The 26304-nt window shown below is 46.2% G+C and overlaps 1 protein-coding gene across 4 annotated transcripts in view; it reads right to left on the reverse strand.

The window, feature by feature from the left end:
• The window catches only part of LOC123597854 (BEN domain-containing protein 5), a 1446709-nt gene that overhangs the window by 121976 nt on the left and 1298429 nt on the right, over nt 1–26304 (reverse strand). For all 4 annotated transcript variants that reach the window (XM_045477303.1, XM_045477305.1, XM_045477302.1 and 1 more), the window contains exons 7-8: nt 12424–12513; nt 2375–2489 (exon numbers count right to left, since the gene is read on the reverse strand). In XM_045477303.1, coding sequence (XP_045333259.1) covers nt 2375–2489; nt 12424–12513 — 205 coding nt within the window. The remainder of the gene's footprint in view (nt 1–2374; nt 2490–12423; nt 12514–26304) is intronic.

Below are 26304 nucleotides of genomic sequence, written 5' to 3' on the forward strand. Positions count from 1 at the left end.
CCTAAAACACTTTCCCTAAAAGTGTTCCCTGACTTATCTTTGGAAACACCGGATACTATAACCCCTCTTAGATTCCTGTTGATTAGCATATTCAGGACTGAAAGATCTTATTATAAAAGAACACATTTAGTTGTGCTTAACTCTGTGTTTCCCAAACTTACTCAAACTGTGTTCCTTTCTCCCCTATAACGCTGAGGCATGTCCCCCAGGAAATGGGACACACTGCTGTAGTCAGGGAAGGCTGGTCTAGAGCACCTCTAAGGCACCTTGAAGCCCTCAATCCGGAGTCTTTATTATTATTTTTCACCTTCTCCAAACGTTTAGTAGTGAATTCTCATGACTGTTAGGCTCTTTGTTGCAACTCAGAGCTGTCTTAGCAACAGGATTAATGCCGGTGGTTGGGGATTTTCTCCAGCTCTTATAACAAGAAACACGTATTTTCACTAGGAAAACGTTGAGAGTTTAAACTTCAGTAGAGAACCATTTCTGAGGGTTGGCGCTCTTTTATCCTGAAATCCCCAAATCACAAAATCTAGAGCTTGAGGACGTACAGAAAGCATCTAGTTCCCCATCACCACCCCATTGGCCATCTGAAGCCCAGAGAGGGGAGACATTTTGGTCAAGGTCACAGACCTCTTTCCAACTTGCCATCCCTGGACAGCAGATGATGACATAAATAAGTGTGTAGAGTAGACAGTATTGACCTCTTTCTGACCACTGTCGCTCTTGTAATTAAACAGAAATGTTAACATAAATCAAACGGTCTTTCCACCGCCATTATCACTAACAGTGCATTCTGTCCAGGGAAGGTGGAAAGGCATTGCTCTCAGGCCTGCAGCAAGCCATAAAACCTTCCAGTGCTAATGAACCATTGCTTGAGCCAATTAAGAGAGAAAGGAAAACTGTCTTTAATTAAGGCATCACATATCCCATGGGCTCTCTCTAACTTATACCCAGAGGTACTGCAAAGCCCCTCTGGACCCAGTTGCCATGCTTTTGGAAAGAGTAAATCAACTCTGTTTAAAATGGACCTGTCTGGGTATTTAAAAATTTGGGTTCTAATCTGAGCTGTACCACTGACCATGGGTAAATCCCATCTCATGTGTAGACCTTGGTTTATCAATAAAATCATCCTTTCCTTCACTCAAATTCATCAAATAGTTTTTGAGCATCTACTGTGGGCTTATCCCTGCTGCCCAGAATCAGGGACAAAAGGACCACTAAGGCTCAGTCCCTGTTCTTTGCTGGCTTGAAGGCCAGTGGAGTCCACACAATGGGATAAGTCTTGTTCAACAACCAGGCCTGTGGGAGCTTAGAGAAGGGAGTAACTAATTCTGCCTGGGGGGTTGGGGAATGCTTTTCAGAAGAAGAGACATGAGCTGCATTGTGAAGAAGGGTTAATGAGTTAAAGAAGGGACAGCATGTCCTCAGCAGAGGGTGGCCTTGAGGAAGGTAAGGAATCAGGGACCAATAGGACATGTCCAGGGAACTAGGCTTTGCTTAGTGTGGCTAGAGCAACAGTTCTAAGAGTACAGGGTGGGAGGGGAGGCAGAAAGGAGGACAGACAGGCACCAGGTCACACAGAATGAATGTTACAAGTTGTGGGACTCATCCACTCTAAAGAGGTATAATGAGGGCAGTGAAGTTAGACAGCCAGTGGTTCATTGGTTGTGTGACTCTGGGCAAGCCTGTTGCCTCAACTGTCAAATAAGAATAATAACACTATCTGGAGGATTCAATATTCTAGCAGATGACCCACCGGGCAGTGAAATTTTAGGCTATATAAATTATGGTGTTCATCCCAGAGAAAGAGAGTTCAAGGTCTGAGCACATGAGTGAGTGTGGGGCTGGCTGGTATGCCCACATCTGAGAGAAATGCTGTTCAGATGACCTGGGATGCCACTCTCCTTCATTAATGATCTCCAAAAAGAAACACAGAATCAAAATAGTCATCACTGTAACCACCATATGATACTCTGCAAAGCACATTTGTCTCCACCATTTCTTTTGATTCTCCCCAGTACCCTGCCAGGTATGTGATCATTGCCTTCATTATGCGAGAGAAACTGAGCATCAGACTGGAAAGCAAATTCCCCAAGGTTACACGGGAAGTAGGTGCCAAAACTGATTCTAACTTTCTTGATTCCAGGTCTAGTGAACTGACCAGAAAACCCCAGCAAGTTACCTCAGGTGGCTGTGCATGAAACATCCAAGGCTCATTAGCCACATTCTCAAAAGCTAGGGTGAAACTTCCTCTAATGAACTCATGGGAAGTAGGAAAATTCTTTCTCAAAAATATATTCCCCTTTTCTCCTTGCTTCCATCCCACCATCCTGTGACTGCCAGCTTCCAAGCATTCTCCCCTGCCCCTTACCTGTAATTGCCTAAGTAGACTCCATCTGGGTTGAGCATTGGTGCAATCTTGAAGACCAGGTGTTCCCGGAGGACACGGGCAATAGGGTGCTGGCTTATGAGGAAGTCAATGATCCCTAGGGAAAGAAAAGCATCTGGGTTAACCTCGAAGTGTTTCAAGAGGGAGGAGTACATTTTACCCAGCTTGGAAGCAGTAAAAGCTCGAAAGGTGAATTTTGACCTGTGTTGTCAACCATCGTGGGTATGTGGCTATGGATTAGGTGTTGCCTGGAAAATTTTACAAATATATCTCTGTTTCCAAGAGACAGTTCCAAACATAATGTTGAAGCCCATGGGCAGAAGGGAGAGCACATTTCCTGCTGCATAGCCCATGAGAGCTTCTAAGAAAAGAATATTTGAGTTATGCCTTGGAGGGCCTGGGTTTTGACAGACAGAGATGAGGGAGAGGCAGGATAACCCTAAACAATGAATTAAGAGATGCTCTCCAATGGCTAAGTGTTGATATTGGATTGGATGATTATGTGTTCAGGGACTCGGGGATCTAAACCCTCCTGTTGCTGAGGCAGAGAGAAGGGATTCGGTTAAAGTCACATGAAGAGAGAAAGGCTTCTTCAATGTCCCTACTCTGCCCCTTTCCACTTTGAGGGCCCTCTGTTCACAGACTCTAGGGCTGGCTGTCCTCGCTGATTCTCACCGGCACCAATACCACTTGCCTTCAGGTCACCAAATTTAGGAAAGTTGAATTCTCCATGACTGTACCCCCTCAATCAGGCAGTCCTCAAGTCTCTTCCTTGAATCTAGCAAATCTGCTCTTCATCTGCATCCCTCTGCTGCTCGTCTGTTCTAGGCCACCACCACATCTGGCCTGAATGACTGCAAACACTTTTGGAATGTGCCCTCAACAGTGTAGCTAAAGGGATCTTCCTGAAGTGCGAATCTGAGCCTCTCACTGCCCTTGCTGACTTCCTTCTGGTGATGGTCTGCATAGCCAGACAGGAGAGGGGCTCAGGAAACAAACAACCTGAGTCCTCATGCCTCCTTTTTCTCCTCCACATTTCTATCCCTTCTTCAGAGACCTGAAAAAAAATAGGCAAAATGGAGCTCTGGCATTCCATGAAATGACTGTAGAGCTGGAGAATGGTAGGGAAGTGCACGACCCACCCAAAGTGTAGAAGGGAACTCCTTTCCTGCTGGAGAGAGAAGGAAAGGCATCAAGCAGAAAGAGGCTTTGAACTGGACCCTGAAAGATAAGTATGTTTTGACAGACAGACAGGAGGAAGCAGCAGGGTAACTAAGAACGATCCATGTGCCAGCGGCAGGCACTTAGCTCCTGGAATGATAAATGGCTCCATAGCATATCCTAACTCTGCTGTGACCAGTGAGCGACATCTCAGGCTTTTCATTAGGCCAGGGCTCAGAATCCATCGGCAGCCGAAAGCCAGTTGGACATCATTTACTTCTCCACCGACGCGGCAGTAGACCAGATGCCCTAATTTATTTGTTGGTCTTCATATTAAAGCTGCAGTTTGCCAGTAAACAGGCAGGGTAATGATACCAGGTGCCCTTGTTAGGGGCTAATAATTGCTTAATCTGTCCACTAATTGACCCCAGCTCCCGGGGCAGCCCTCCATCAAGGAGCCAGCCTGCACTCAGGGCCTGGCCATGCTGCCTCAGAGAATGGCAGAGAATGGCTTCTGGAAATGGAGTAGCTCATCGTGATCCATCCTCCTTCACAGATGAGCAGATTAATTGGGCTGCCAATTAGGCAGCTAATAAAAGGATGAGAGAAAACAAAGCCAGGCCAGAAGCTGCAGCCACCCAGAGCTCCCTCTCCCACAGTGAGTGTGGGGCAAGGAGAGGAGAGGTTTCAGACTCCTCTCTTGGCTTGAGGTCAGATACAGTTCAACAGGGAATGTTGAATCATTCCCATAGATCAGGAAGTTGGTAGGCGAGCCTTTGCAAGTAGAGAGGAATATGAGGAGAAATAGTGGAGAAAGTAAGAGCGCAGAAGAAACGCCACCCCCAGCCACAGGCCAAAAGCATTGCATAGACTGAGAAAGCAGAAGGACCTGGACACCTGCATTCAAACCCTAACTGGTTATTAGCTGGAGAAGCTGCCAGCTCTCTCTGCCCAGTCTCCTCATCTTGATACAGGGATTGTAATACTCAGTCTGGAAGGCTACTATGTGAATGGGCTAAAATGCCTGTACTTTAACTGCCTGACACAGAACCTGAAAATTGGGCTTTACTAAAGATTGAGAGGCAACGAGGGGAGAAAAAACAGAATGGGATTTGGAACTGGGGGTCCTGGTCTGTGAAGTTTGCTAGCTACGGGATCTGGGAATAAGGATGCCAAATTGAAGAAGCCAACAAACCAGCTGTCTGAGAACTTGGGCTCTAGTTGTGGCTCAGTTACTGGCTGAGTTTTACAAAGTCTCCAGCCTACTCTCATCTTTAAAGTTAGGAGAAAGAAGTTGGTAATTCTCAAGGACACTTTCCACACTGGCAGTCTGTAATTCCATCTTTTTCTTCCTCTCCCCCAAAGTAGAAGGATCTTCATCTATCAAGTGAGGAGAATAATCTCCCTCCTGCCAGGAGACACAATCAACCTCCTTAGATGAATCTTTGTTCCTTTGGTAAACAAGTTTGCTGGGTCCTTTCCCTTGAACTCACTTAATCAGGAAGGTGGAAGAAAGCAGGACAACAGGAGGGCTGGAGGCTTGAGGGCCTGGGGTAGAGGCAAAAAAAGTGATAGATGATCTGAAATTACAGCCAGGTCACAGAGATCACTGCCCTGGGCCAACCTTGGCCTAGTCATGATGAACCTCGCCGTTCAACCCCAACTGGCCATTCATTGTTATTTCTAGTGTACTTAGTTCGGGGCAAGGTACACAGAAGGTGCCTAATAAATGTCCTTTAGGAGACTGGCCCCAGGAATTCATTTAACCTTGACAGAGTATAGGGTTAACTGAACTGAAAATCACTCAGGGCTATGTCTGTGCTATAAGCCTAGCATTCCAAGATACATAAGTGGTTCCTGTCATAGAAGGTGCATGGTAGGCGAGAAACACCCACTCTGGTGACTGGCAAAGGCTCAGGTGGGAACAGTCCAAGGAGCCGTGAGGACCCAGAGGGCCTGGGAAGGGACTATGGAAAAGGGAGACGTAAAGGATGAGTAGAATGAGCCGGATGAAGGGATGCCAGGAGAAGGTGCTCCAGGCAGGGGGGTCCTGCATAAAGGATAGGAGGTGAGGAAGAAGACGGCCTGGTTTCATGATTAAAGGCATGGACTCTGAAACTGGACTACCTGGGTTTGAATAGCTGTGTGGCCCAACCTCTTGGTTGCTCAGTTCCTCATCAGATAAGGAGAGAATAAAATTACCTTGTAAGTTATTGTGGGGATCTCAGTGAGCTAATAGCAAAGGGTCTGGCACATAAGAAACTTATATGTATGTTGTCTGAATCATCGCTCCTACTTGGTTTGGCTGACGCTGTGGGGATGAGAGGGTGTTGAGATAGAAAGGGAAGAGGTGAACAGGGACTTGCCAGTCCAGCTGAAGGATATGAAAGACACAGGAGACCACTGCCAAGTACAGGGGCAGATCTGGGCTCTCCCAGCTGCAGCAAGGAATGCGGTTTGGGAGGAAGGAATAACGGAGGTCTCGATGGCCTGAAGGTGGACAGGGTGGAGGTTGGGGGGCAGACATAGCCGAGAGCCAGCAAACATAGAGTCTTGCAGTCAGGAGCCAGGGTCTGACATGGTGCTGACCAGCAGAGGCTCTGCAGTGACCAAGGCCCAGAAAATTGTGAGGATGCAGCAGGTGTAGGGGAAGGAATGTGCATACATGGTGATACCAATGATGAGATTATTTGTCTACCATCCCCAAGAGCATCAGAACTCTTCACTGAAATTACACACTCCTGGGGAAAGATGATACCAAAATGACTGAGATTAAGCTTCTGGCCCCTGGCAGAATGGGGCCTCAAAATGGAAAGTAAGTTCAGTTACAGAAAAATAGGGAAAATTATGTTTCCTCTGCCTCTGAGGTTTGGAGATTGAGGTTTGCACCTGCTGTTTGTCTTTCTTCCCTCCAGACTGTGAACTCCAAGATGGCAAGGACAGGTCTACCTCTTTGCCACTATTTTGTCAGTGTCTAGCTCAGTGCTAGGAATAAAGATGGACCAGTGATGGGCACTGTATGTTCATTAGCTGGATTGACCTGTAATTTTATTGGCTCCATTTACGGATAGAAAAACAAAGTCAGGGTGGTGACATCATTTGCGGAACATCTCACAGGGGCCTAGATGGGATGCAGATCCAGTTCTACTGGCTTCAAAATGGTGCCCTTTCCACTAAGGCAATATGGAAGAGTCAGGAGGCTATTTGCATGTGATTTGTAGAATGATTTGCATATATGCATATATGCATATAGAGAGTTCCATGTGAGGTTTATTGTTGCTGTTCTCTACTAAGAGGCAATATGTTGCAGTGGGAAAAGTCCAGGCTTCAAGCAAGATAGTTGGGGGTCTCTGCTGGACCCAGAGTCCAGAGTGTGGGTCACATGATAGCAGCCACTCCAGGCCTTTTCCTGACCTGGCACCAGGCCCCTGTCTACCCTAAGCTGGGTCCATGGGCCCCAAATTATGGAATCAGAGGGAGTCTGGCCTTGAAGAACCTGAAATTCGCAGTCTTGGTTCTTACCATCCAACCCCTACCTCTGCTCATTTCACAGATGAAAAGATAAGCTCAGGGAAGTGAAAGGCCCATGACAACCCCTTAGTGGATCTGGTGTTTCACTTATAATATGAGGCTGTCAGGGATAGAGAGAGAGAGAGAGAGAGAGAGAGAGAGAGAGGAGAAGAGGGAGAATAGGTGAGGGATAGAGGTGGGAGGAAAAGAGTGGAGGGGGGGAGGAGCAAAGGTGACCACTTCACTGGAGGAAACAGTAGGTTGGGCTTGGTTCTGGTGGTCCTGGTGGTCCTGGTGGTTGTGAGTGGTGTGCGTGTGTGTGTGTGTGTGTGTGTGTGTGTAACTCTTCCATCTTCTTATCACCTGAGGGTAACCCTGAAGAATAAACTGCCCGAGGGAAGGCCAGCTGTATCTCCATAGTCTAGGCCCTGGTGGGCACCTTAGCACCTTGGCAGCAGAGCTCACGAATCCTCACAGCAGCCCCTTGAGTGGTCCCAACAACCCCAGGAAGCATCCATGAAAGAACATTCACTCTACCAGAAATCAGACACCTGAGGTCTAGTTCAGGCCAAACCTCTGACTTGCGATACAGTCTTACTGGTGCAGAAATGAGGAGGTTTCAGCTAACAGCTCTCTCAGGAAAGCGGCAAGGAAGGTGGGGTGGCACACACAACACAGAAATGACACCCCAAGGGGTTTGGGTGCCCTGTGAGGGTTAGAGGAACCATACTTGGCACCTGTAAGTGCTCCATTAGTAACACCTATTTAGCGCTTATTGTATTGCAGACACTGTCCTAAATATTTTATGGGTATTAACTCATTTAATCTGCACAACAACCATATGAGGTAGGACGTCTATCATTATTTCCCTTCCCAGATAAGGGAACTGAGTCACAGAGAGGTTATGGAATGACCCCAAGGTCATACTGTACTATGTGGAAGAGCTGGGCTTCAGTGTCAGGCAGTCTAGCTCCAGAGGTCATGATCACACACACTCTGCTACAAGGGCAACTCAGAAGCTCCTTTGACCTTTCATGTCATGGCTGGAGAATGAGGATAGTCTGGCCTCACAGAGCCCATGTGTGGGGTTTGGGGCAGCTGAGGGGTGATTGACAATCTGCCGTCCCACGGCCAAGGCAAGTCTTGAGGAAATCAAAGACTTGCCACCCTCACTGGCGCCCCTCCAGAGCTCTGTGATGACATGATTTCACTCTACTCCCAGCAGCAGGTGCGTCAGCAGCTTGGCTGTGAGGACCATGGTCCCAGCCAGATGGGGACGAACAGGCCCCACATGTCTGTTCCCCGCTCAAGGTCACTGAGCCAGTTAATGTGGAAGAAGCATTAACTGAGCCGAAGGTACCTCAGCCATCACCCTTCCAGGCCTTGGACCCTGTTGCTCTCCCCAGAACAAGGTGGGCTTGGAGGGGATCCAGCTGTGCCCTGTGGGGCTGTGGTCCAACTTGAGAGACCCTTGGGAAAGATGATGCCTCAGTCTCTCATTGGCAAAGTGGAGGAATGAGGCTGTCTTAAGCTGCCTCCAGAGGGATAAATTGTATCTCCAGGGACAGTGACAGAGCTAGGGAAGGAAGAAGACTGGGATTAAAGGGATAGGTCCCAAGCCACATGTGCCACGAATTCACTGTGTGATCTTGGGTAAGCTACTTTAGTTCCCTGTGCCTCCCCATTCTCATCTGTAAATGCACATCAACCATTGTGGGGTTCCCAGAGTACTATGTGCCCCCAGGCATAAAGCTTGGCTTTCTAGCACTTCCCATCTCTGAGTGGGGCAAAAGTGCGTGTACAGGCTCAGGAGACCCAGACTCAAAGCCCCCCCTCTGCTGTTTACTGGCTGTGTGACCTTAAGGCTCCTCTTTCTGAGCTCAGATTTGGAATCCCAGAGCCAACACAGCATTTGCTCCTCACAGCAGCCCCATGGGATGAACGAGATAATCCCCATTTTCCAGATGTAGAAAATGACACTCCAGGATCCAGCCCTAGGCCTCAAATAGCTCACAGTTTAAAGGGAAGAAATAAATATAAATCAAATACATAACAAATCACGGCAATAAAGATGACCAGTGGGTAACCACAACAGAGGTGCAAAGCAGGGTCTGAAGGGAGTGGGAGAGGGGCCCACAGTGGGTATTTTGAACGAACCTTGGGAGATGGGAGATGTTTGCCAGGTTGCAAGGGGTGGGCAAAGGAGCAGCAGATTCAAAGGCCTGATGATTGGAAGAAGATTGCCTGTTCAGGGTTAAATTGTGTGTGCGGGGGTGGGGGTGGGGGTGGGGATCTAATGAGGCTTGGACCAGAGAACCTGGCAGGAGCCAGATCGTGGAGGGTTGTAAATGTCATGAGGAGGAATTGGAGTTTATCTTGAGAAGGTAGAGAGAAGGTTTTAAAAGGCTCTGCCAAGGAATAAACACTGATGGAAAGCCTGTGGGACGGCACTGAGTCTATCAACTCAGCACCATCCAGATTCCTTTTTGGAAAAGCAGGCTCAACAGAGAAAGCACCTGAGATGTACTTCTCTGTGTCTCAGGCCTTGTCTGTAAAATGTGATGGTGACCCTGCCCTCTGTCTACTGCCCACAGAGGAGGTGGGCCTGGGAGCTTGGGCCCCCAGAGCTGGAAGTATTGATGGTAAGGCTACTACTATCTTTTTTACAAAACAAGGACAAAATAGTTGTATCCAATCAGCCGGGGGAACAGGTCTGCTGCCAAGTTTAGTAAGTGACAGATGGCTGCAAGTAGAGGGTCTGGTAAAACCAGGAGGGACCTCGGAGAGGTTACTGCAAGGACAGCACTGGGAGGAAAGAGGATGAAAGTGAGAAAGGCCAAGGAGTAAGCTGGAGTGACAGCAGCAGGGAGCCGAGGCACCGGCCTTGGCTCTTCTGAGTGGCTCATCTTTGGGCAATCACTTCCTCTCCCTGAAACTCTGGCTCCTGGTCTGAAAGAAAGGGGGAGGCAATCGTGCCTAATCACAGCACCGTAGACTCAATTATGAATGGGAAAAGAAGACTCATATTAATTTGCATGGTGCCTTAGAGTTTACAGAGCAGATTACCTGCGGCATCTTTGCAGACTGCCATGGGGAAGGGGGTAACATCTGTCCTGAGTGTCTGCTAAGTGCCAGGCACAGGACTGGGAGTTTGTCCACATCCATCTGACACCAGCTTCACAACAGCCTTTGCAAATGGGTACTGAAACCCTAATTATTTTACCTCTAAGGAAACTGATATCATACTGCTAGGAAGTGTGCTAGACAATTTTTGGCCCCAAGCCTGTCTGATGGCAAATCACCATATATTTCCACAGCAGTCCACTGTCTCCCTCAAGTTGTATAATTTCTATGTTTTTTTTTTTTTAATATCCTTTTGACCTTATGGTCATTTAGAGACTAAAATGAGACAAATGACTTACCTTCACCAGACCCGGGTTTGCTCATATGTAAAAATATAGTTAATATTAGTTTTCATCACATAGAAAATTTAATATAATTAAAATAAATTACACTAAATTAGCAAAATATAAATAATTAAAATAAAATAAAATACGTAAGGTGCTTAGAACAGTGCTCGGCACATATACAGTGTCACGTATTTTATATGTGGTGTACCCACTACACAGGTAAAAATGCAAAAGTATTGGTGAGAATGTGGGACATTACAAACTCTCACACATTGCTGGTGGCAGTATAGAGGTGTAGGTCTCAGAAATTTGGTGATATCGTTAAGTTTAAGATGCACATATCCTGTGGCCTGTCAACTGCCTTCCATGGTTATATGCCCTAGAAAAGCATTTGTGACTGATGAATGGATAAAGAAGATGTGGGATATATATATAATGGAATATTACTCAGCCATCAAAAGGAATGCAATCTTGCCATTTGCAACACGTGGATGGAGATAGAATGTATTATGCTAAGCGAAATAAGTCAGTCAGAGAAAGACAAAAACCACATGATTTCACTCATATGTGGAATTTAAGAAACAAAACAGATGAACACATGAGAAGGGGGGAGAACAGGGAGAGGAAAACAAACCATAAGAGATTCTTAACTATAGAGAACAAACCAAGGGTTGATAGAGGGAGGTAGGTGGGAGATGGGCTAGTGGGTGATGGGTATAAGGAGGGCACTTGTTGGGGTGTTGTATGTAAGTGACGAATCACTGAATTCTACTCCTGAAACCAGTATTGCACAGTATGTTAACTAAAATTCAAAAAAAGACAAAAAGAAAATCATTTGCACATTTGCACAAAGCAACACACATATAAGGACATTTGTATCAGCATTGTTTGTAAGAAAAAACACTATCATCAATGGAATTGTCCATAAGAACAGATAGGTAGTTGAGGTGCAGACAGACATGGAGTGCATGGCAAAAAGAAATGAACTACAGCCACACTCACCAACATGGATATTGGGTGAATACAAGCACCAATGTACACAGAATGATACCTTTTTTTAACTTTATAAAAAGCCCCCAAACATGCAAAACTAAACCCTACATTGTTTAGGCATGCTTACATGCATAATAAAACTATTAAGAAAGACAAAGACAAGATTCAAGCTTATGGTTATCTGTGTGAGGAGGAAGGTGGAAAGCAGGACAAAGGATTTAAAAGGAATAGATAATATTCTGCTTCTAAAGCTGGTGAGTACCTGGGCATTCATTAAATTGTTATTTATATATTATTTATTGAGTATACTTATATTGCTGACTAACTAAATACATATGTATGCATGTATATATATTGTTGACTAAATATATATTTCATATGGATTAAATATTTAATAATAAATAAAAATGCAATTATAAAGAGATATCTCTGAGATGAAAAATTGTGTCTTATTTACCTCTGATTGTCTGATACAAAGCATGCTTCCTGGCTTATAGTAGGTATTTCAAAAGTTGTTTCTTAAGTGAATGACTGAATTAATGAGTGAACAGATAGCTTCTAATCCTTACCTCCCTGCTTTACTGTACTCCTACTAACATATACATTGGCCTGGGGCCAGATTTCTTAATTTTGTAAACAAGAAAAGCCAAGCTAGGAACTGTAGATGACTCTGTGTGGCTTATCGTCAACATAGCACATATGAAAGAATTCCATTTAGCCCTACCTATTCATCCATCCAACCATTCATCCACTCATTCTTCCACCCATACATGTAGCTAGTAAACATTTATTGAAAGAACTACTAATGGAGATCAGCTATAACCTCTTTAGAAATGAAGTACATTTGCATCCAAGATAATGACTCTGCATGTGACCACACTGTCCCAGAAGCCATCACAGTGCCCCAGTCGGATGTCAGGGATAGGCACAGGATGCTCATGAGATTTTGCAACTCACCTTGGCACACAAATGAAGAGGGTGTTTCCCCTGGGTGGACTCGTCCCGTGATGAATACCACCTTCTGCTCTGCCCCTTCCCGAAGGTTGTCTGTAACATAAAAATGGAAGGAGGTTGCTTAGGGGGCACAGGGAAAGCTGAAACTACGAGTTGGTATGGGAGAGAGGGGTAGGGAATGGTCTGGGTGCTTTATAGTCATTTCTTAAATCATTGTGTTAGAATCATGCAGGCCCAGTAATTGCTGACTAATTAAATTACATCCCTGGGTACCCAATATTAAAAGGCTACACTCCTGTTCCTTGGTATAATTGATCATATCAATATTACAATCATCTGAAGACGTCATATGAGTGAAGTCAAATCCCAGATCCACTGATTATGACCCTAGGCAAGTTGTGTATCATTTTTGAGTTTCAATTTACTAATCTATAAACATGGATAGTAATAGTGATTAAATAAGCTTACATATTGCCTAGTATACAGTAAACATTCAGTAAATACTGGAGTAAAGAAAGTAGCTATTTATATCAGTAATAGTACTAGCAGCAGCTGCTATTTAATTAGCACCTTTTGAGTCATGCATATTACACACACTATTTATAGTCTTTACAGAAACATGCACAGTTAATATTCCTTTTATAGAGGCAGAAACTGATGCTCAGAGAAGTTATATAACTTGCTCAAAGTCACACAGCTAATAGGTGTGGGTCGAGCTGAGATTAGAATCCAAACCCTTGCTTGGCCTAGATGAAGTAATAGGGACCAGATTTCTCTTTCAACTTAAGCAACTGAAAAATTGCTTATATTATATTTGCAAATATACAAAACAACTGTTTTCAGACCAGAGGCAGTGCAAGACTAATATATGAACAAAGGGACATACATGAAGTGTGCCCCATGATTGCCCTGGCTCTCTGCCAGGAGGCCTATTCCAGACCAAAGAGCAAAGAAGAGTTTCCTGAGCAGACCATGGAAGTCTCACTGCAATTAAACTTCAGAGAGTCTGAAGCAAGTTTGTAGCTTGCACATTCCAGAAAACTCTGCACATTCCAGAAAAGACAGAGCTCTGTGGAAAAGGAATCCTAGAAATCTGTAAAGGCGTCCTTAAGAGTGTTTTTTTGGGTCCCAAGATGTGCATGCATAGGGTCTCCACGACATCATGAGAAAGGGTCTCCATGGAATCATGAGAAAGTGATCAGGGAGAAGTGACCTGTGCAGCTCTCAGGGATCACTCAGGGATAAGAATCATTTGAGTTCCACCACCAAAGTGGTATTCCTCACTGATCATTCAGGGCATTCAGTAGAGAACCCAGAAGGACCATGTCTTAATGGTGGGACTAAACTCCTCCAGATTCATTCTAACAAAATGTTTAAATCACAAAAAGACCGAACTGAACAAAAGAAATTTAACTGCCTGCCATATAAAGTGCAACTCTCTTTAAGGGAAGACAACAAAATCCAGACATGCAACAATGTCCAGTTGCATGCAACAATGGCCAGTTCACAATGGCCAGCATGCAATAACAATCAACAGACATGCAAAGAAGTAGGAAAATATGGCCCCAAAGCAGAGCCCAAGCTCTTGCTGCTTTTACAGAAATCTCATTTGTATAATAAGGTTTAGCTATCATGCAAAGAGATTATAAGACAAAAGCAGTAGCCAAGAGTGACATTCCCAGAAGGAAGGGGCAGGGGGTTACTTAGTCACTGGCACCAGAAGGCCAGATTGACCCAGAACGGAACCATGATCTGAAGGAAATTCAGAAATAAACATTGTGAGAAGTTGGATTAAAGAATCCTATATGTATATTAGAGGATGACCTGGAGGGAGAAGGGAGGTAGAAATAATTAACAGACTTTTTTTTTTGTTTTTGAAATGCTAGGGACAGGTTATTTTGAATGTGGTTTATGATCCCAATAGTTGCACCAACGTCAGAGACTAAAATAAAAAAACATATGTATTAACTTTATTAAGCCTGGTTCTTAATAAAGTCCCAGGCTTGGGACTTGCCTGGTGCATTGGGGTGACCAGTATGGAGGTTATTTCTTCTCTACTCCTAGGCCTCTGAGAGGCAGCAACAAATACAGTGAAGCCAAAATACATTTTTCCCCCCACCCTAACCCAAAAAATAACATTCTTGAGAACTCACTCTGTGCTCAGCTCTGTGTTTGGCACCTTTAGGAACAAACGGGAAGAGAAATTTATGGTTTATAAGAGGAGTTAGACACCTAAGTATTTCCTAGACTAAATATAGGTTCTTCCAGGAAGAAGCTGCACTTTCATGGTTATTTTTAACGTCATTCCCAGGACTCTGTGTGGAATAGGTACTCAGGAATTTGCTATTGAATTAAGGAATAAAAAACACTCATACAGATCATGGCTTATCTTATTTAATCTTTATCACACCTCCATGTAGTGGACAGTATGAACCCCATTTCATAGTGAGGAACCAAGGCTCACAAAAGGAAGATCTGTGCCCAAGGTCATGTGGCTAGCAGTGGTGGAGTCGAACCTCAGTTCCCAGCCTAGGACTCCTCTCATGACCCTGTCTCCTCCTGGATTGACCAACAGCAGTATCAGATGTCACATCTGCTGCACTTCCGTCTACAATGTACACAAGAGAGTTTGGTTTCGACCCTTTTTGCTGTGGTGGAAGTTGAGCTACTGCCTTAGTGTTTACAATTGTTTTTTCACTTACAAAACAAAAAATGAAATGCCACCAAGACCTTTTAAAAAACACTAACACTGACCCCATCTATCCCAGCAGTCCAGAAATGATAAATAGCATTACCAAGGCCCTCAGTGAAGGCTACCTTTATGGATGTCTCCCCTGACCTGGTATCAACTCAATTGCATTCAGCATTTCTGCTGACCACAGAGAAATGCAAAATGGGCATTCTATTTGCACACTAATTTTACTGAGCCCCTGCGTCTTCATAAAATGATAACATGGGGCTAATAAAAATCAAGCATCTCGGGTGCTAATATAAGCAAATGTTGATGCAGGCAGGTAACAAATTGCTTTGTCATTTAGGAGGCCGTAAAAGAGCATTATAATCATCTTTAGGCAAAATGGATGGGTTGCCTTTGCTTAGCTTTTAGCTTTCATTTGCAAAATCAATTTAAGGTAATGTAGCAGTTCTGAGGTGGTGTGACATGGGACACCCCCCACCCCCCACTGTCACTGAATCCCCAGACTCATGCAAAGCCAATTAAACATACTCTTGAAGGAGGCAGCTGGGATGATGAAGGAAGTATGCTTGAACAAAGCCAGGGTGGAAAAGAAGCTGAACAATGAGACCAAGAACAACCCGTAAGGGGTGATAAGTCTGAACGTTCATTGAGGGTGACATGCTCAAGGGTACAAGGGCACACTCAAGGGGAACCGGATAGCCATTCCGGCCTCTTCAGTTAACAGAGGGAGTTTGAAGTCAAATGTGCTTTGTGTACGCACACGCATACACACTCATCCCTTTATCATTATATCCCTCTATCATCCACTATTTCCTTACTTATAAAGTTTTTATTGAACATCTATTAGGTGGCCAGGCACAAGGCATTATTATCTTCATTTTACAGAAAACCAAGGCCGAGAGACATTAAGTGACTCGTCTTAGTGCTCACAGCCCATGATTGGCAGAGTGAGGCCCCACTCAGGCAGTCTGACTTCACCTGTGTCCTTAACTTCCATGCCATTTTGCTTCTTGTGAAGGAGGACAATAATAGAAATCAGTTACAATAGCAACCAAGTAATATTTATTCAGTCCTTACTCTGTGTCAAGCACTTTACATGCATGACCTTATCTAATTTTCATAGCAACCCAATGAAACTATTCCTACCCCTATTTTATAGATTAGGACGTCGAGATCTAGAAAGGTTAAACAACTTGTCTACACCTGTGTAAGTAGCACATGTAGGGCCTGGATGAAACCCAGGTCTTTATGAATCTCAAATTTACACTCTTAACATCTCTTGGAGATTAAATAGAGTCCTTGGGGATGATTTTTAAATGCAGTCACAGGGACGCTTGGGCGGCTCAGTCAGTTGAGTGTCTGGCTCTTGATTTTGGCTCAGGTCATGGTCCCAGGGTTGTGGGATTGAGCCCCATGTCAGGCTCCATGCTGAGCATGCAGCCTGCTTGGGATTCTCTTTCTCTTTCTCTCTCTCTCTCTGCCCTTCCCCCATCTCAAAAAAAAAAAAAAATACATTCACAAATTCTTTGTCAGTCTCCTCCCTTCAAGAAGTAGAGATAAGCCCTCTTCCATTCAGTGTGGGCTGGACAGACAGGCAGATAGGCTTGCTCTAGTAGATAGAATACCATGGAGGGGGATGGCATGTCACCTTTGACATTAGGCTATAAAAAGACTGTGGCATTCGTCTTGAGTGCTCTCTCTCTCTCTCTCTCTGTCATCACTCACACTGAGGAATCCAGCTGCCATGACCTGACACTCAGGTAGCCCGTGGAGAGGCCCATCTGGTGAGGGACTGAAGTACCCAGGAACAGAGGCCAGCCAAAACCACATGAGCGAGCAAGCTTGAAGAGGATCCTCTAGTCCCAGGTGACAACCAGCCCTGGCCACCAGCTTCCCCCAACCTCCTGAGAGACCCTGAGCCCGGGCTGCCCAGTAGAGCTGCTCTTATACTCCTGGCCCACAGAAACTGGGAGATTGTAAGTTGTTGTGGTAAGATCCTGAATTCTAGAGTAAGTTGTCAGGCAGCCATAGATAACTAATTAATCCCCCTAGAGATGGCCTAAGAAACTTTGTATCTTACCTATTGATGCCCAGCCTGAGTGAGACCAGGGCCATAACCTTGGTGTCAACATGGAGAGCCCTAACCGATCCAATCAGTTATCAGTGGATCTGTGGTTGGTGGAGGTGCTAGAAGATGCCAAGAGGCCCCAGAGAGCACTAGCTGGGCCCTCTGAGGACAAAAGTTCACATGGTCAGTTTGGTCTCTCTCTGTCTATCTTCCCTGACAGTAATTTTGACAATAACTTGTCATAGGGAGTGAGGTGTTCTGTGGAGGAGGAAGGGGTGGAGAGCTGGGAGGGGGATGTATAATGTTATAACAGGAGAAGGATTTTTTATTCCTCAGATCTACGCATTTGTTATTTTCCTGGCTTCATGATCCCTGAAGGCCATCATAAAGTCAAGAAAATACCTTCCTACTGGTTTCCAAACCAAACTGGCTGCTGTGTTTCCTCTAACACTCCAGGGCCCAAACAGGTCCACACTACCACTAAAGCTGGAGAAAAAGAAATCCTGACACCAGTAACAGCACGGTTAGCTGGCATCTGCCTGAGGGCCTGCTCAGGGTTAGGATGGCCTGGTCACTGGTCTCCCTGTGCTGGCACCATCCTTGCTGGTCCATCCTCCACCCAGCCACCCAAGCAGTCTTCCTGAAGCGCACATGGGAGCACACCATTCCCCAGCTTGCAAACTCATGAGCAACTCCTGGCTGTCCTCCGGGCGAGTACAGCCTCCTCTGTGTGGCTCCCCTCTGGTAGCTGTTGGTGCTCACCTGTCCATCCCTTCCCCAGGCCCCAGCCTCAGCCAACTCCTGGCAGCTCCACAAGCACGAATGTTCTCTCACACCTCCACACTTGGGTACACGCTTTTCTCTCTGGGGGAAAAAAGCCAGCCCCCATCTCATCTGTCTGGCTTACTCCTACTCAGCCTTCCAGACTCTGCTCGGATGTTCCTCCTCTGAGGAGGGAGAGAGGGAACTATCATGTATCCAGGACTTCTTCTAGGCCAACCCTGGTGTTAATGTTGTGCTATATCTGATTTCCTCAGAGCAATAATTTTGATTTTCCCCTATAAAATATGGCATATTGAGGGTAATGTGAGGATATCATTCTGCTGTTGATACTGACAATAAAGAGGGAACAGGAGCAGGGAATGATAGTGAGAACATGCTCAAGGTGCAGAATTTCTTGTACATAAATTTATGAGAAAAATGGCATTTAGGAGGCATCGATAGAGCTTTTTCAGAGGCACTGGAGAACCAGTGAATTCATCTGGGTAGAGCTGAGGCTTGATGAAGGGCAAAGACATCCATCCAGCCATGCTGACTGAGGGTGAAGCCAGCAGAAGGGGAGGTCTGGAGGAGGGAGCCTGAGAAAGACACTGGTCCCTGTATTTTTTCTGTCCCCTAAGGGGGTCCCAGCCAGCTGGCTTCCCAAGCAGATGGACCAAGGCTCACATCCAGGCCCCACAGATTATGGCCCGTGAGTCCTCGGGTAAATTACTTACACATTCTGAGCCTCACTCAGTTCCCTGTGAAATGAGAGTAGTAATCCCCAGCTCACAAGAAAAACCTAAGCAAGAGACTTTAAGTCCCTGCCCTATGGCATTGCCTATAATTGCAGGTCCCATTTATTGAGAGAAAAGCCCCAGGAATAGGGTTTCTCAGTACTATGGATATTTTCAGCAGGGTAACTGTTTGCATGGGGCCCTGTGCTGTGCACTGTATGATGTATCCCTAGCCCCTGCCCACTAGATGCCAGGAGCACTCCACTCCCCTGTTGTGACAATCAAAAATAGTTTCAGACATCCCCAAACGTCCAACGTCTCCTTGGAGGCAAAATAGCCCCTGGTGTGAATATTTTATAAGCTTCTATAAGAATACTCTACCTATTCAGACTGGCCTTGTCACTATCTTCCCAAGCAAACTTTTAATCTCTTAGATTTTCTTTTCCCCAACTCCTCCCAAAAGCCTTCCCAGATATCTGCAGACTGTAGTGCCCACACCCTCCTGTCTCTGACTTCACAGAGTTCATCTGGATCCCCTCATCTGGCCATAAATCATTGGCTGCCTTGCATAGCAGGATCAAAAGTCACATCTCAGATGTGGTATATCAGGCAGAGGTATGCAATGGACCTTCAGGAACAGGCTGATGGCAGGAGGGCTCTCCCTGCCACCATCTGTCTTATTCCTAGCACCCTCCAAGCACCTCCAGAAAACAGACCCAGAGCTGCCCACTCTGAATTCCTGCTGAGGTGGGGTCTCCTGGGAAACAGAAGGGAGGCTCTGAGACTGCCTCTAGGAAGGAGCTTTACTGGGAATTACTCTCAGGAACACTTGTGAGAGGTGGGAGTTATGCAGGATTGAGGCGATCTCTAAGGTGACTTTAATCAGTCCCATGGGGAGCTCTGGGCCAGGAGGGCCCTGCGCGGTTGTTCCAGGAGGCAATGGGGCAGGCTCTGTCTCGCACTGACTGGATACTGGATGCAAGTTGTCTCCAGGGCAGGGCTGGGACCTCAGGCAAGGCAGTGTCCTTTGGCTGAGTGCAAGTTCCAGGGAGGAAATCAGCTGTGAGCTGTCAGCCCCCACCACTCCTGGAAAGGGAGGGAATTGGTCCTGAAGGGGAGCGGGCAGGGTGGTACCCACACTGTCTACTACACCAGCCTTTAGCTGAAGCAGCTGAAGAGAACAGGGCAGACCTTAGGCCAAAAAAAAAAACAAAAACAAAACAAAAAAAAAAAACAGGAAGGCTGAGGACGAAGGGCCGTTTAGTGCAATTCCATACACAAGTTCTAACACTGATCAAATGCCAAACTTGGGGCTGGACCCTGAGGACATGGAGAGGAACCAGATGCTGTCCCTGCCATCTGGGAGTTCAAAGACTAATGGAGAAGAAAAGCTCAAGCCTGGCTTTGCAGTTATAAACTTGAATCCTAGAGTCAAGCAGGTGGGTTAAACCCAAGCCCTGCTGCAAATGGCACTGAGCTCTGAGATCATTCATTTCCTCATCTGCAAAACGAGGATAATGATATTGACAAGGGATCTTGTGAGAATTAACTGAGATAATGCATTGGGTTTATGCACATGACCTGATGCATAGTACCTACTTAAAAAATGGTAACTTACAAATGCTTAGAGGTCACTTGGTCCAGCTACTTGATCTCATAGATGCAGAAACTGAGGTCACTAGACTGTAAGCAACACTGGAGCCAAACTTTGTCTTTTTCACAATTTGTATTCCAACGGCCTCTCACACAGAAGGTGCTCAATAAATGCTGGTGGAATAGCTGTAGAGTACTTGTTGCCCTTTGGTTGAATGAGCTTATGAGGCTAGAACTGAGTGCTCAGGCTTTCCCCAACAGGTGCTCTGCCTTTCATCTCTCCCAGCCTCCAGAAATTCCTGCCCAGATTCGGGTTGCAGCTTATTAGCAAATGCAAATTGAATTATGCTGTGCCCTTTTGCAACAAGGACAACAAAAACAGTTTCCCCAGGAAAAGAGGGCGAGAAGAGGTGAAAGCTGGGATGAAAGTCGAAGACAATACATTCTAATCAAACTTGATAAATATGTAAATTAGAGCAGCTAAACAGTTGGCTTTGACAAATGACTTGTCGGTAATGGATTTTTCCACAGCTAAGGCGAGAGTTCAGCCAGCCCGCTACTTTCCAGGCCGGCCGCATCGGGCTGATGGGGCTGATGGGGCTGATGGGGCTGATGGGGCTGATGAGGCAGGCACCAGGATGCCAGGAGGTGGAGCAGAGAGCTAATGCTTCCTTTGATGCCATTTGTTGAGCACCTGCTGGCTGCTGGGCATAGTCTTCGAGGGGGAAAAAATCTCCTCGAGGAAGAAGCCTAAGGAAAGCCAGGGAAGGTCCAGACTCACCAAACTCCAAAGCCTTGTGTCCTGAGGGGCCAAAGCAACCAGCTGTTGAAGAACATAAACTCAGTCCCTCCAGTGGTTCTATTGCTGCCTAGTGATCTCACCAACTCAAAAGCTAGTGCCTTTCAGTTTTTTCTCCCCCCACAGGACCTGACACAGTGGTGGTGTTCAGAAAAGAGATTTCCTTAGCTTGCTACATAGCTCCAAACAGACCCCTTCAAATACCCACTCTCATGTCTGTTTTTCCATCTGCAAATTAGCTGCTGGATATTCCCAGATACAGAATATAAGATAAAAAATTAGGTGTTGGATATTCCCAGATATGGAACACAAAGGGAAATAAAAGCTGTTGGAGGCAGCTCAGCTGAAGGCCCAGATAGCATGCAGTAGAAAGGAGCCCTGGATTGCAGATTCTCTGAAAAATGCAAGACCATTGTCATTTCATTGTAAGCATGAAACGTGTGTGTGTGTGGAGGGGAGGAGGGTATTAGCAATAGATAGCCAGAATAATTGCTATGAAATTGATGATTCTAGCAGGTTTTTAAACAATAGGTGAGAGGTGGTTACAAAGGAACAGGTTTTGAGCAGTTTCTGTGTGCCAGGCACTTTTCATACATTATGATCCAGGTCTCACCAGACTTGGGAAAATGGTTTTGTTTTCCTCTTATCACAGATAAGAAATCTGAGGTTACGTGCATTGCCCAGGGCCACCCTTGCCAACAAGCAAGAGTCACAGGTGGAATTTGAATCTGGTCTTTCTATCTCCTGAGACCAGTCTTTCTTCTGACACCTCCAAAGGGAATAGTTCATTCCTGAGTTATACCAGATAAAAGACGTTGTTTTGTGTGTGCAGGCATGCAGGCCCATGCATAGATCTGCCTTGACTCAAACTCCTACAAATTCCTGAGTTTTTTGTACAAAGTTATCAGAACTGAGGTACAAACAGACATTCAAGTTGAATGGTTTGCAGGCTTGGAAAGACACTATTAATACAATTTCCCCAAACAGAGAACCAATATTTATGAGTGCTCGAAGTGCTCCAGGAAAAGAGTTTCCTGGTAGGGCTGAGAGTAATGTGATCCACACCCAGGGCTGAAGATCCGTCTTGCCCAGCGCTGGAGGAATTCAGATTTGAAGAGTGTTCTTTCCTTCCTATTGAGATCTTCATTGACTTGTATAAAAATACCACTTTCAATCTCAAATCCCCACTGGCATCTTTATATAAGCACTGAAAATGCTACTGGGCTTTGGAGATTTCATTTAATGAAGGAAAAGTATTTCTATTAAAGAGTGTAATTTTTTTTTCTCTCTCAACACAACATCTTCAGAGGAGCCAGGGAAGCTGGATTGTTCCGGGCTCTGAGAAAACGAACGAACCCACGCTTCACCCATGACGTGGTTACACAGACTATGAAATGGCAACAGCCAAGGAAGAAAAGGAAGGGTGGGTGATGAGGAAAAAGAAGAGTGATTATAATAGATAAACTCCCACATGCCCATGACTTTACAGTTTAGGAAGCACTCTGTCTCTCACTAGGGGGGAGAGTTGTCACCACTCAAACTCAGTCCCCCATCTGTATGGTCTGAACAGTGGCCCCCTGCCCCTCGTGGGCCCTGTAATCCCTTCTCAGGCACACGACCCGACTCTCCTGCTTCGGGTCCTGCAGTGGCTCCCTGTATGCTAGAAGCAAACCCAGCTACTCACTCCCATCCCCCACCTCTTACCCCTCCCTCACTGCTCATCATGCTTGCTTCCACACTGGGGTTCTTTCCAGTTTCTCTGCCTGGTCTAGGTGGGCGGGGTGGTGGTGGGGGGTCCCCACTGGGTTCTACGGGGCTGGCTCCTTATTGCTTAAGTCTCTTCCAATGAGGACAGTCGCTCCGAGGCAGCAGGAACTTTGTCTTAAGTGCTATGGACCCAGGCCTAAAGTGGCACCTGGCAGACACACGTGCTGACGGCCTATTGGTCGAGTCAGTAAGTACAGCTAACTGGCATTGAGTGATGTGTGTTGGGGAAGGGGAGGACCCCAGGAATAAGACTGAAGACGTGGTTGAGGTCAGCAAATTACCCAAGGTCGTACAGCTGGTAATGAGTGAGAACAGAACGGATCCCTGTAGGATGAATGTTAAAACCTGTGTTCATTCTGCCTCCCTGGAGCTCCTCCAGGCCCTCACAGAGGGGCCACCGGGTGCGAGGGGGTGAGGGGCACTTACGGCTGTGCCACTCACCAGCTCTGTGGTCTTGGGAAGGTCCATCCATGTCTGGATGCCTTGGTCTCCTCATCCATAAAAGGGGAATGATTTTGAGTAGTCCTGAGGACTAAATGAGTTCAAATAAAGCACCAGTAGTAATAGTGCTTGTCACAGGATAAGCCCTCGACTACACGTGTGCTATTCTTAGTCATTCAACAGATACTTCTTGGGCTGCCCGCCACCCCCTTGCCCTGTGGAGCCTTCTGCACCCTCAGGCAGTCAGGCGCCCTCTGCTCTTTTTCCTCCTTACCCTTTCCGCCGCCGTGACAGCAATTGCCCATCTCTATGATAGTAATTTGCTTCACTCTCAGGGCCTGCCTTTCCTCTCTGGACACTCGGAGCTTTTGGGGGGCAGAAGCCCTGTCCTGTTCATCTCTTCCTGGCACTCATTTCCTTTGCTGGAGACAGAGAAGGGCATTTTGACATGGTTGTTTTGATGCAAAAAGTTGCAAAATGGTCGCATCAAAATGTAAAATGCTTTTGAAAATTAGCAGGTATTGTGTGAAGCCACTCCCCAACACCCTGCCCCACGCATGTCTGACCTGCACTCTCCTTCCCTCCTATCGGCTCCCTACTGCCCCTGCTCCCCTCATCGCCAGCCTGGACCTGGAGCCCACCCAAGCCTAATCTCTCCCCTCCCAGCCTCCCCTAAGCCCCCTCAGAAGTCTTACCAGGAAGGGGGAAGTTTGGGGGCCGAGGGGAGGTAGCCTGAAATGTCTCCTTGGCACATTATCTGGTAATGTTTTTTAAAAAGCCTGAAGGTGTAATGGTTTGTTTCCTTGGCTGTGTGAAAATGTCCCCATATCAAAATGGCTGGTGTCGGAGGAACTGCTTCAACATGGCTGAAACAAAAGGACTGTGTCAAAATGGTATGAACTCTGCAAAGGAGCCACCTGGCGTGTACCGGTCCTTGAGAATGGATTTAAAAACATACACCATTGTCAGTGGCTTAACAAAAAATCAGCTACACTTAACACCAACTCTCCTTGTGGTAATTCCTTTTTGATCCACTGAGGATGTTTCCACCACTATAAGGATCAGAGAAGTTAAGGATGCTGCCTGAATTCACACAGCAGGCCGCAGAACACAGATGCTTAGAACTGAGTATGGTCTAATTAACCTCCCCCAGTTTACAGGCAAGTCACCAAGAGAGAAAGTGACTTGGATTTTCACGTGTTGGACCTGGAACATGTGATCAGCTCTTGGATAACCTCTCTACCCTATGCACTGGATTCTGGATCGCAGCATCACTACTGGGTTCCAGGCACACTCTCAACAGAATGGAACAGCCGCTGACAAAGCTTAGCTAAAGCTCTAACTGCTAAAGTCCTAGGCATGCCACTTGGAAATTGGATTGGGCAAGTTCTCAGTAAAAGAAGCTTTAGTGTCCAACCAGGCAGGTTGTCAATATCCCATTAGCCAGGCAGCCTACTGGAGCAGGAAGGCCTCTTGGTGGCCCCGGTACATATTGGGGAAGGAGGACTTCTGCTGTGTGGGGCACACTCACAGAGCTATTTGCATCTATATCCACAATTGGTATTTCTGTCATCTGCTGAAGAAATAAACCTCTGGTTACCTGAGTTAGGAAATGATCTATCCCTACTATCTTTTTTTTATGTTTGTTTATTTCTGAGAGAGAGAGACAGAGAGAGAGAGAGAGAGAGAGAGAAAATGAGCAGGGTATGGGCAGAGAGAGAGGGAGACAGAATCCCAATCATGCGGGTCTTGAACTCACTTGCCATGAGATCATGACCTGAGCCAGATCCAAGAGTCGGATGGACGCTTAACCGACTGGGCCACCCAGGTGCCCTATCCCCACTGTCTTAATGGCTTCATAGCTTAGACTGAATGGAGTCTAGCTTGAGTAAAATAAATTATAAAAACTTAATTTACAAGAACATATTTCCAGAGGGTGTGTTTACAGAGTGGTGTTATCCTTGGCTAAGCCTTCTAGGATAAACCTGGACCCTTGATAGAAATTCTGCCTCGGATTATCCCTGGGGCACATGGACTGGAGCCAGGCCAACCTGGGTTTTAAGCTGTGTGACTGAGGTAAGCTGCTGAACCGCGGTTCACTCAGAGGCTGAGGAGAGGGATGTAAATTATAGGGACGCACAAAGGTAGCCCCTGGTATTGCTGGTTTCAGAAGCCGCAGGCCCATCGTGGGCCAGACCGTTGCGTCTAGGAAGGCGCCGGGGCCTGAAGGGTCAGGCACATGTGGGCTGAGAGCTGAGAAGCGGTCTCACATAATGGTTGCAAGCAGGGGCTCAGGCACCAGAGCAGTAACCCCACTGCCATCTGGGTATGTGACCTTGGGCAAGCTACTTCACTCTGTGCCTCCCTCAGCCTTCTTGTCTGTAAAATGGGGGTCATGGTGGACTATCTCATAGTCGCACCCTGAAGAGTAAGAAGTTGGTCATTTGTAAAGCACTTAGTGCAGTATCTGGCACCCAGTGAATCTTCTATCAATGTGTGCTTGCTGAATAAAGTAAGTACTGATTAATGATACCCATTCAGGTGCCCAGGTCTGCAGAGGGAGATGTTCATCTTGGGATCCTCCTCTGTGGCAGGCACCTATGGATATTTATTTGATACTTCTCTCCAGATACATAGGCAAGAAACACATTTTATACTCTGGTTCTCGGCCCTGACTGCATATTAAAACCACCTGGGGAGCTTTTTAGAAATACTGCTGCCCAACTCTCCTGCTCCAGCCAAGGTTCTGGGGGCAGAGCTCAGAGCAAATTATTCTTCTAATGTGCAGTCGCAAGCAAGAAGCACTGGTCCAGCGTGAGATCCAGCGTGGGCCAGGTCTGGATCTCTGTCTTACTACATCATCAGTCTCTCAGATGGCCTCGCAGCCCCTCAAGTCCTAAAATACTGTAATCCAGGAAATCTGGAGGACTCAGGAGGTGGTTTAGGATGGCTCTGATCAAACTACATTAGTCATAACAACAAGAAGAAGGTATGGGAGTGAGTGGACAAGGAAATATGCATA

The sequence above is a fragment of the Leopardus geoffroyi genome, chromosome C1 (genome assembly GCF_018350155.1).
Source record: "Leopardus geoffroyi isolate Oge1 chromosome C1, O.geoffroyi_Oge1_pat1.0, whole genome shotgun sequence".
NCBI classification, from domain to species: Eukaryota; Metazoa; Chordata; class Mammalia; order Carnivora; family Felidae; genus Leopardus; species Leopardus geoffroyi.